At 35.9% G+C, this 12,038-nt stretch overlaps 1 protein-coding gene across 4 annotated transcripts in view; it reads left to right on the top strand.

Moving 5' to 3' along the window:
* Positions 1 to 12,038, top strand: part of PIK3C2G (phosphatidylinositol-4-phosphate 3-kinase catalytic subunit type 2 gamma) — a 220,371-nt gene that overhangs the window by 86,263 nt on the left and 122,070 nt on the right. For all 4 annotated transcript variants that reach the window (XM_085324048.1, XM_085324047.1, XM_085324049.1 and 1 more), the window contains exons 16-17: positions 575 to 668; positions 1,883 to 1,977. In XM_085324048.1, the coding sequence (XP_085180174.1) occupies positions 575 to 668; positions 1,883 to 1,977 (189 nt within the window). The remainder of the gene's footprint in view (positions 1 to 574; positions 669 to 1,882; positions 1,978 to 12,038) is intronic.

The raw sequence follows: 12,038 nt of genomic DNA, 5'->3' as shown, positions 1-12,038 counted from the left end.
AATTTTGCTTAATGAAAAGTTAAAAAGAGAACATATTTTCCATTTCAAATTTAATTCTGTTTAAAAATATTTTATTGTGTTATAATATGAACCAGAAGAGTTGACATCAGAGTATATTATCTGAAACAAACTGTTTCTGTGGGAAATTTCAAGTTTTTGTGTTGGACTTCAAAATAAAAGAAGTCTTCAAGTGATTGTTGGAAGTTTCCATGGCACAGAAATTTCTCATTTGAGCTAAATAAGAACAACAAGAGAAGGCCCATAATATGCTTTAAATTTCCGTACAAATATAAGAAATTATAATATATTATGGCTCAAGTTAAAAAAGGTATCTGAAGATCAATATTGTGGGTTATTTTTTCTTGTATGACATTGTAACAGTCAATCCGATTAAGACCTGCTGGGTGTTTCTTGACTCTTGTTACAGTAAAGCAAATGAATTGATTTTTTTCCTATTCCATTTTGAGAGCAAACTTGTTTTTCTAACATTTTGTATCAGTGAGAGCTCTGGAGAGTTGCAGTGCATCAGCAGTGGCTCAGTTAAGTCTTAATAATACCTATTGTTTCGCTCTAGTTTTCCAGATCAAGATATTCGCAGAACAGCAGTCCAACAAATAGAAAATCTGTCAAATGATGAATTGTTAGACTACCTCCCACAACTGGTTCAGGTAAGGAAGAAATTGATAGCCAAGGAAGTCTTCTGTCCAGATCAATAACTTCATTAAACATTTCAGATTCTTTCAGTTTGATTGATACATTATAAGAGGAATAAATAAGAAAGACTGATCAGCTTATGCAATGATTGAATTAACAACAGGGCTGAGCAGTGGATTATTCTAGAGACTGTGCTTCTCTTTGGGCATGCTGAGTGAATTTTTCTGTACACTGCAAGAAGGCCTTTTCCAAGAAAAAAAAAATACATCTAAACAAAAGAAATGCTGCTATGACCATCAGAGCAGTGGCTGGTGGTGGCAGGGTTTCACTGCAGTCAAAGCAGCAGAGGGTGTTGCAATGAATCGGTTCTCTTGAAGGCTTTATACAGTATATCACAGTTTTAGGGAAAAATCATTATCAGTGCATAGTAACCGGACAATTTAGGTGTAGAATAGTCTCTTTAGAGATGTACGTTGCTTTTCACTGGAAATGAAGGTTTTACAAGTTATGGTGCCAACTGCTTTGAAAGCAATTGCTTTGTGGTTGAGTAGGTTCTGTTTTGTGGTTAAGAAGGAGCCAGCCACCTTCAAAGCATTATGTCCTTACCGGTCACACAGTATATGTGCATTGCTTATGATTCTGCATTTCAGAGCTCCTCGGATTCTTTCGTAGTTTTATAGATAAACACACATTCACACACATATATTTTTATATGCACATATATACATATATATTTGTGCATATACATGTATTTGTGGAATCCATTACTGTGAAGTAGTGAAATTCTTACACCTTTACAGCATGCAGCACCATAGGAAGCTTATAGGGCCTTTCTCTGTTTCACAAATCAGTTTTCAGATTGAATTTATTTTTTGAACCAGGTAATCGGGTAAAACATTGAATATATTTTTATATTCAATATATGTTTTTATATTTTTTGAATGTATTTTTAGTTTTCAAGGAGGGAAAATATGGAGGATTGCATATTTGCATATATGTTATCGTGGAAAGAATTCTGATGATCCCTGCTGCTCTTAAAGACGATGGCAAATGTTTATGTTCTGAAGTTTCTTTGCTAATTGCATGTTTAGGGAAATTTTCCGTATGTTGGATTATTTCTTTCAAACTAGTCACATAAAGATAATGTTCTTTCTGATTAATTTGGTTGTAAAGGAGTGACAGCAAAACCATCATGTAAGTGATTCTTGTTATTAATTTATCTGTTAAGGTGCTCAAGTTTGAATGGAGTCTCGAAAGCCCTCTGGTGAAACTCTTACTGAATCGCTCTCTTCAGAGCATCCAAGTAGCCCATCAGCTTTACTGGTAAGATTATTTCCTATTTTTACTAAAGCTATCTTCTGTTGCAGTGAGCTTTATTCAGGACTTTTTCAGCGACAAACTCACTTTTTGTTTGAAAACAAGAAAAGAGATATTTTTTGCACTCTCTTTGTTCTCCCTTCAGTCCTGGGTGGGGGTAAATTGGCTTAAAGAACTATTTACCTCTGTTCTCATCCTGCCTGAGGGGAAAAAAAATAAAATTCAGATCCTGTAGGTAAGATACCATTTGTACTCTTCTCCATTTTCTGATTGGAGCCAGAACCAAAATTTGATTCTGTAAATTTTGCAAAATAAGATTTCCAGGTAGCATTGGTTTGCTCATAATGGATCCTGCTCTTGTGATTTCTCTAATCTCTTCTGATGATGTGAAACTTCTCATGTGTGTCAAAGGAAATCTCTAAACCCTTTGCATATAAGCCTAATTTGTGATAGTAGATTGTCCAACACTTCCTTTTAGTGAGTGTGGAGATAATTCTTTTCTGACAGTAAATATTATTCACTATGTATCTGTACAATATAAGGACCTCTGTAACTGTATTATTGCATGCAGTGATTATTCTATTTGTTATGCTGTTATTTCAAGGCTCTCTGAATAAGAATGTGGCCTTCTGTCATCTGTACTACCCTGTGATCTGCAAATCAAGCTGGGGTTTTTTGCATGTTTAGTAATGATGAATGAACTGAGCTGTCATTTACAGTTCAACTAGTTCAGACCCATGAAAGCAAAAGCTTTGCTCCCTGCAAAGCAAAGACAACAGCTTGAAATGTAGTCGTTTTTTTGATGAAGTGCAAGGTAGGAAAGAACATAGATCATACTTTCATACCTGCGTGATCTCTGTAAGTATTAGGGGGGATAAAATAGTTATGAATATGTTTGTTTCACTGAAATGAGCAGGATACTAATAATATGCATAATGAGCGTATCTGCCAAATACAGAGGAATCACTTTTAGCCAGCCAGTTTTCTGACAGTGCCTGGAGCATAACCGAGACTTCCACCACCTTATCATTAACCTAGTAATAATAGATATAAAATACCTGGTCTAGAGTGCTTAAATKTGCCCAGTGAGTTGATAGTTTTCCTGTTCAATTAGAAATGATTTCTAGAGTGAATGAACAGGAGGAACATCATCAGTCTGCCTGTGTTTTCTTAGAGCCTATGAAGTCAGGAGAAAAAATGCYAAGTATCTGTAGTCTTCATCCCATTTACTTTGCAGTGCAGACATGTAGATCCCCCCTCCAACACTTTTTTATTCCAAATTCTGCTCAAGCAGTCTGATAACATAGTCTCAGGTAATATACAGCAGATATTCCATCTTAAATAATAGCTTATTTAAAAGTAAAAAGTTTGCCCTTCCTTATCTGGCACAGTATAAATTACTATGGCAAAATATAATGCAGAAAACTATACATACCCATGTCTAAGAGAATATTTCTGAATGCTCATTGTATTTTCTGTCTTTGAACTGGTAGCAGCCAAGTTCATATTATCCAACCATGGATTGGTATTCGAGCACTTTTTCTCCCTGTGTACACTGGCTATTGGAGATAAAATTGGCTACTGAGTATACATTAAATATTTTGGTTATCCTCGTGCAGATGGAATATACTAGCTTACTAAACTTCTTTTTAGTTACACATATCCTGAAGCTCCACAAGATTGTGAGCACTTCCCTTAAACAATACTTATAAATTGTATAAATAGGGATTTGCTATTTAGCCCTAAACAAGTGTAAAAGTATCTCCTACCTGAGATGTGGACTGTAGTTTCCCAGAGGAAGATCATTTGATTAAGTCTTGAAGTTAACATGTCTTTGTGTGTGTGTGTGTGTGTGTGTGTGTGTACACATCCATCTATATTAGTATATATTTGAAGAGATTTACATTTGTTAAATGTACATTTTCTTACAATACAAAAATGTAGACTATTTTTAATCGTTATTTTTCAGTATTGTCTTACTGACACCTAAGAGAAATATGGATGTAATTTTCTTTAGGGGTCCTACTATGAGAAATCAGGGAGTTATGATGCACGCTCCTGAAGACATCTGAAAACATCTGATGATTGTAGTAGAGAAAAGATGGTGCACTATACTGAGCTTTTCTGTGGCAATTCCTTGTTTATTCAGAAGGATGTTAGAAACATACATCTACCTAAAAAAGTGGCTTGGATACAGCTGCTACCAAGCTGTACATGGGTGAATGGCATAGGAGTGGATGCAGACATAAGTTTTCATCTGTGATGCCCTCCAACATCTAATGTTATCCCAGAAGTAGGTTGTGCTGGATGAGTTTCAGCTTTGTTTAGTTACTGAAGGGAATTAAGAGGTCTCTAAGAGGGTCATAAAATTATTTAAGTTCCTGCWCACAGCTGGCTGATGGGAAGATTACTCAAATTTTAGGGTTGTCCGAATCAGTATCTTGGTAACTTAACTGCAGAGTACATTGCCAACCAAGCCTTAGAATCTGCTAATTTGCCTTGTCAGTTTGATAAGTTTATGAGTCTTGCTGCCAGGGCCTTGTTAGCCTAAAAAGTAGGTAATACATGGAAAGAGAAACACTATGGCAATGGATTGGAGTATGGATATTTGGATTCTCTTTTGCACACTGAGTCAGGTTTAATATTTACTTAGAATAATGTCTTTCAGATCTTCAGTTCCTTATCTTTAATAAGACTTCCTTGCTTTTTATTTAATTGGAGGTGCTTTGATAAGTTATTATTAACAAGCATATCTAGAGTGCCCAGTCTGGACGAGAATCTCCATGACCAGTACTGTCTTTGCTCATTTAGTAGTCACATTCCTGGGTCAAACTGTTAACAGTAGCCACAGATTACTGATTTCTGAGAACAAATTCACTTAATGAGCAGGTCTTAGGATATGGTCAAAACCTGAAAGWGTGTGGAAACATCAGCAAATACAGTAGGTAGAAATAACAGTAGCCACCTCATTCTTGGAAGTACAGTGGTATAACTGTTTRTACCCAAAGTAAACTAAGTAGTCATTAGTTTTAGGTGGGAAAATACTTCACATGACATACACTTGCTGGCTGACTGCTATCAATTTCAAAAATTGATAGTTTTTGAAAAGCTTGACTAACCTGTGGTGCTTATGATAATTTTAGCTGTCTAAAGTAGTTGAGTCTCRCTCACTGTAATGGAAGGAGCTGGTGTACCTCTTTTAATTAGGCTTCTTATTTAAATGTTTCAGTGTAAACTGAAGAGTTTAAATATGGCACCCACCTTTTAAAAACTTGCCTCTTCTGTCCAGCACACTACACATTCTTTTGCTTCTCTGCTCCACAGTGTTCTCTGGTAGTAAAATACATCTACCTAACATTTCAATTTACATAACTTTGAATTTTAAAGGAATCTTAAAAGGCAATTTTCCAAGTAATAGATTTTGTTTGGACAATGTAACAGTAATTTCATGCTTTCTTTTAAAAAAAGGCTTTCCTCTACTTTGCAAATTACAGTCCAGATAAAAGCCATGGAAAACAGAGGTTTGCTTTCACTTAGCTCTAAAGAGATTTTAAAAAGAAGTTCAGTGATTTAATAATGTGGGCAACACATGTGAGCATGCACACTCATGCACCCTTGCATAATTTCTTTTAAGAAGTGTAATTAGGTTAGGCATCTTATTCTCTAAAGTGTTTCATTGCAGTTCCTTGAGATGATTACAAAATTAGCAATCAAACATGGTCTTAGAGGCAAAGACTAGTAAAAACAAACATTAAAAACAAGATTATATCTATTTTTAATTATAATAAATAACATTAACATTACACTATTAAATAACCTAACTTTGTGCACAGTGTACCCTCCCAAAACAGAAATTTGAAAAGGAATATTAATGCAGTTCATGAATCTAGTGATGCACTTTCATAACCACAGAGGAGAASTGAGTTGATTTTAACTTCCACATTTTACAACTCTATTGTAAATCTAGAAACTAGTTACCATGACTGGCAGCATTGCTAACTTATAATAATGACAAACATAATTTTTTAAATAATTTCTCAGTTATATAAAATTGACACAATTTCTCTGCACACCAGAGATAAGCAGTTAGCTTGTAATGATGTACCAGCTCATCACTTTTTTAATATTAATGTTGGATAGTAAATTGTTGAAGTCCTCTCCATAAAGCAATGATAACTTTTCTCAAGATTGTATTTAAAAATTAYGGAACAGTAATTAGCAAAGGTGGACAGAACAGATAGAATATTCATTTTAAGATTATTGGGTCATATCTTTAGCTGTTTTAAATCAGGCTAGCTTCAATGAAAACAAGCCTGTTTTGTGCTTATGGCATCTGTGGATTTGTYCCATTAAGTGTACTATTTAGTGTAAACAGGTAATATAATCTTACACTCTGATTTTGTTTCTTCACATGAGCAATTTATTCCCCCCTCCTCTAAATTCTTGAGGAGTTTGGGCTTTCTGCATCCCCCAGTGTTTCAGCTCCTCACTATTCCATTTGAATGTATTCTCCTTCTTGGAGTCTAAAAATCGCCCATATGCACAGATCCAATGCAGGACCCATGTACTGCTTAAATACCCTTTTAGTCTTCAAGATAAGTCCCTCATGTACATGAGGTGAGGAACATTTATGCTGCCCCACTGTCTTCCATAAGTTGTCTCTGATTCCAGTCTTTACCCATCTGAGTTGCTACMAGGGGAGAAGGATGGAGCAAGATTTCTTCCCTCCTGGAGTATGTTGAGAAGGTATTAAACTGGTTCTAGCAATGCACCAAGTTGCTCGAGGGGAGAGAAATCTGATGAGATCCTTTGGGTCCTCCTGCCTGCCAAAAATCTTCATTTATCTCCTTGCTATTGTGTTTCATGTGCTCTTTTTCTCAGCTCTTGTGCTTCAGTTCTAAGCCACCTTTCTGTCTGGCAATCTGCCCATCAGTTTCCCAYTTGCTTGGAGCGTTTTTGCTTTTAGCTACTTTCTCAGGTGGCAGCTGCACCACACAATTGACCCAGCTGGCTGGGGCACCACGTGGCCCGGAGGATGTTTCGCAGACCGTTGCCTTCCACAGGCAGATTGAATAATGGGGAGAAATGTAGCATCCTCTAAGATTTGTGGCAGCTGCTTGAAGGTGGTGGAAAGAGCAGGCTTCACTATAGTGGAACAGTGTGAGTGTTTGTAAATTTTAGTAGAGCTGGAGAATTTAGTATACGTAGCTCAAGAAAAGGGGAAAAAAAAAAAAAACTGCTTGTGGAAAAATGTTCTTTTGTAACCAGTCTTCTAAGTTCTCTAACTACATTCTGACTGAGAACTGTAAGAAAAGGAAGTAGTTCCCCATCTTTACCTCTCCATACCTTGTAGATAAGCAAAGACTGTGAGCTAAAAAGAAACTCTCATTGAATTCCAGGCCACTGAAAGCAATGTGAATTAGACTATTGATTTCAAGATTAAAACATCATATGTTATTTTTATTTCTTTTTCTATATAAAGAAGACTCCTGCAATAACTAAAAAAGAACATAAGCACTGTATAAAAGAGCCTAATGACACAAAATCCATTGGTAGTTTAAAAAGACCCCATTAAATTTTCTGCCATCAGGAGATCTGGCCCTCAATGCTTTGTTTTCCAAATTCATTACCACTTTGTCTCATTCAGCACTTCAACTTTGGAACAGTAGATTGTGGTTTCATATTTTGCCAAAAGAAATGTATATTTCTCTGTTAAAACTGATTTACATTAGCCATATTTTACTCAAAGTCTTTAAAAAAARGGGGGGGAATAAATGAAGCAGTGTCTTGCCTGCCCAACACTCTTAATTATCTGAAATCTAGACAGGCTGCCATTCTCCAACTCTTTCTCCTCATGCAGTCAGAGGTTGTCAGCTCTGCTAGTTATTAATGGACTTCTTAAACAGCTATGTATAGCAGACTGAGAAGCCCAAACCATTAAAATGACATCGGATGTAAATTCAAAAGTTATCAGTTTAGTTTTGCATTAATTTGGTCCTTCCTACTGACCAAAATCAGAAGAACAYTTAGTCGTTTATGTAACTTTAAGCCAGTGAGTAGTCAGTCCCAGTATCTGTGTGATCAGTTGTTTCACTATTCTGGATTAGAATTGGAGTTCAAGTTTGGAGTTGCTTAATTTTACTGCTATAGGTATGCATCATTCACCTGAGTGATAGCCTTCATCTGAATTAGGTGTATTTGATGAACATCAGTGTGTTTCAGATTGTGGAGAGCTTAAACTGTAGAGCAGATTCACATCTAAGGATTTTAATACTAAATTCATAATTCTAACTTTTGAAATGCCAATTATTTGGAGTTGTTTTTCCTCCTTATTTATCTATATAGTRGTAAATAACACCATTAGACCATTATTTTTGTGAGCCAATGAACCAGTTGTGCTAAGTTCTCRTTATTAACCATGTGGGAGTTGTAGTATTGCCTAGGAAAACAAAGAAATAATTGTATTGTTTCTTAATATATAGATTTTCCATTTCCTCAGACTCAGTTTTAGAAAAAGAAATGTCAAATGAAACAAAGAGATTTTGTTGCAAAGAAGTATAAAGAAGTAATATAACTCTTTAGCTGTTGCTTTTGACCTTCCTAAGTCMGAGTTTGAGTGGGCAAGTAGTACATTTAAATCAACACATTCTATTTTTTAACAAAAATTACTATTTTGAGCTTGCTTTCTTCCAGTTCTAAGGAAAAGGAGAAGTGARCTGGCTGCAAGTATAGCTGGAATTGATAAAATAATGTTTCCTGGCCGCTCTGGATCTGTCAGTACTGCCCAATAAATAGATCTGAGGATATCTGAGAAGTCTAACCAAGGGCTAGACTTCTGGTCAGCCATACTTCAAAACTGCTGCCTTCCTGTTTGGCACTGTTTTGGACTGCTTTTTCCAAGATAGCAGCAGGGCACAGCTTTGGAGTAGTTCATCCCAAAGACAGTATGAGCAAAACTGCACYAGCTTTGGCACACTGTCCTCCATCATTACTCTTTTCTATATCCATGCTTGCATGCCCGTGCGAGCTATCTGAGGGCATGAAACACAGACCTTCAGTCTCATTTGATTGCTATGCCATACGTGAACTATAGCATAACCCTCACAGTATTTCTGACCCTCTGAACTGAGGCACACACACGCACACACACCCTGGACTGTGTCTTATGATGAACCACAGGGCAGCACAGAGAYACTTCCTATGTCTCTCATTTAATCCTATAAACATATCCTGGAAAGTTCAGCACAGATCGACGATGACTGAGAGAATCCCGTATCGGAATGGCCTGGTTTCCATGCTAGAAATGTTACTTTCAGGCATAGCTAGAGGCAAGTTGTCAGGTGTTCTACAGTTTAATAGGAAAACTTGTCRAGTTTCTGTTTATACTGCTCCATCCAGAGGAGAAAAGTCTGAATCCATACCTCTTTGCAATTTATGAGAATCTTCCCATTAACTTCAGTGGCCTTTTAATCAGGCAGTCATTTTGTGGGACTGAGTGTGTATACATTTTGCTAGAACTAAGTTTACCTACTTAATTTAAAGGGGTTTGCAAATTACATTTATGGGCCAAAGRCTTTGCAGGTGCTATGATTCTCTTTACAAGCTGAAATATTTTGAATAAAGAATTAACTTTTTTAACTTTTAAACTTTTAAATAAAAGGAAATTGAAAATAAGTTCCAAAGAATTAATAAGCAAATTTTAATCAATACTGGGAAAGATCAACAAAGAACCTGAACATTTTGGCATTTGAAATATAAAGAAGGGGTTATTACTTTTTCCACTCTGTTAAAAAATACCACTTAAAAATCCAATTAAAGATTAATAAATTGAATAGAGTTATGCTTTTTTGTAATCTGGTGAATACGATACAATCTGCTGAATTTGTGACAAAGGTTGTAAATCAAGTAGCTGGGCATATGTGTCTGATTTTAATGATTTAGCCAGCATTGTCAGTGGACTGAGTGTGTTCTTGCATATGTAGAATTCTAGGCAGTGCTATGGGTTTTTCCAAACTGAGTGAAGGTGTGAAAAAGAAGAGGCAAGGCACCTTGCTGATCATACATCAAGGTGAGAAGGGAGAAAAGCATGGTCATTTGTGTCATTGATTATATTAACACAGGCAAGTATTATGCTAAAGCTAAATTCATTTTTCAATGTAGAGACAGTTATCTCCCCCACTTTGGAATAGAGGAAGTTCCTTGCCAAAGATCGTATCTGAGGTGGATTAACCTTGCCAAGTGAAACATAAAAAAAAAGTCTGAAATTGCCAAAGTTACCAGTGTGCTAGTGTAATGAAAACATACATCAGTATGTGTATGTATGAGTGAACAGAGATGAAAAGATAATCTAAAAATGGAAAAGATTTCTGAAAAAAAAATATTGAACAACTGGCCTTAGTTCTTTTTGCAGCTTTGTGGTTTACAAGTAATGTTCTCAATACATTGTTTTTTGAAACACTGCTTGTCTGATTTATTTTATTTTCCTTTTGGCTCCTTTTACATTTAAAAATACCGAGGTGGATAGTTCTTCAGTTCTGCAGAAAAACTCCCTAGTAGTTTCAGAGCATATATATCACAACCCCTCCAATAAYTTAACTGAGTGTGAAATATGGGTGTTGTCTTTTGGGTATCCTGTGCGGAAAGGATTAAACGTGACATTTTGGTGGTCTGTAACTGTCTCTCTGATTTGATGGACTAAGATGACTTGCTTATTTGGCAGAACGGTTTTGAAAGCTCCTGTTCTCCAGCTGTTCTGGCACAAGAGAAAGACGAGCATCTCTTTGCATGTGCCATAGTGGTGYTTTTARCGGAAGAAGTGGAACTGGCATTGCRGACGGAGGGATTCAGAGCAGGGTTCTGGGCAACTGTCATGGTAGGCTTTAATCTGCAGCTTTCRTCTTTTTTTCCRTAAAAATGTTTCACTGTTGCTTCCTTCAAAAACAAATGGAGAGCCAAAATCTTTCCTGATGAAKGTAATCTCCAGCTGTCCCAGAGGAATATTTGGGATGTAAATCAGAGTAGTTTTAAATCGGGAAACCTTTTGACAAAGCATTCATCTAGTTCTGTCACTTCAGATGGATAATTTTCAGAACATAATCTGTGAAGCTCTGTCTCTGCACTGAAATTTGCTTTAAGTTTTCATTGAGCTAGACCAACATATGAAGATCATCAACAATAATCTGAAATGTCAAAATCAGAAATAATGAAAGTAGCTGAAATGTAAAGATGATGCAGATTTCCAAATCAGTGCAGAATGGTTGAGGAGAGTAAAATCCTAAGTAGGAGAGCTAAACACATGGAGAGTTTTTTGAGATTCACAACTGCTGCTATGTTTCTCTGGTTAAACGTAGTATCCTGCAGTTGAGAATGATTCTCTGGTGGGCTTCTTTGCTACATGATCATGGTGCTGCTTGCTGGGGTGGAATATTATGAGAGAACATTATTTTAAATTTTAAATTTTAAAAAGTTTATTTTATTCTCATTTTATGTTACACTTTCACTTTTTGTCTTTTGTAAATATTTAGAAACCTCTATTTTGATCTTTTGCATGATCTTTGATAAATGGCAATTATTGAATGGAAAATGAATCTTCACATGTTTCAGATCCACATTATTTTGTGTAAGTCTTGTGCCGTGATAGAGGTTTTTTGCTCTTACCAGTTCACTAATCTATTGTGTTTTACTCCTAGTGATTTGAATCAGTTGTTGATAAAGTTCATCTTGARTTTATCCTTGAGATTTTTTTCAATTCAGTTTTCTATGAATGTATTTCACGAAGTTCTCACCTCAAGATTTGTATAAATGCAGTGCAGATTCTGAGTGTCTTCGGTTGATGTGCTGGGAGACCTCGTTTGTAGTTATTCGTGTTTTTGACCATAGCCTTATTCTGACAGGTTTGAATTTTATATGATTCCTATTTATGAAATTTTTCAGGGATATCTTTAGGTAAAAGTATGAATAAACAGAAAATTCAAGTGGATACAGGATATTCAGTGTAATGAATTATTGGTCATCTCAGCATTGCTGTCAATTGTACATTTGTGYGGTTAACATTTCTAGATTTAGTC

Source organism: Rhea americana, unplaced genomic scaffold (assembly GCF_003343005.1).
Source record: "Rhea americana isolate MKP2758 unplaced genomic scaffold, rheAme1 scaffold_9, whole genome shotgun sequence".
In the NCBI taxonomy this organism is placed as follows: Eukaryota; Metazoa; Chordata; class Aves; order Rheiformes; family Rheidae; genus Rhea; species Rhea americana.
The sequence above is the reverse complement of the archived record's forward strand: the minus strand, read 5'-3'. Positions and strand labels throughout refer to the sequence as shown.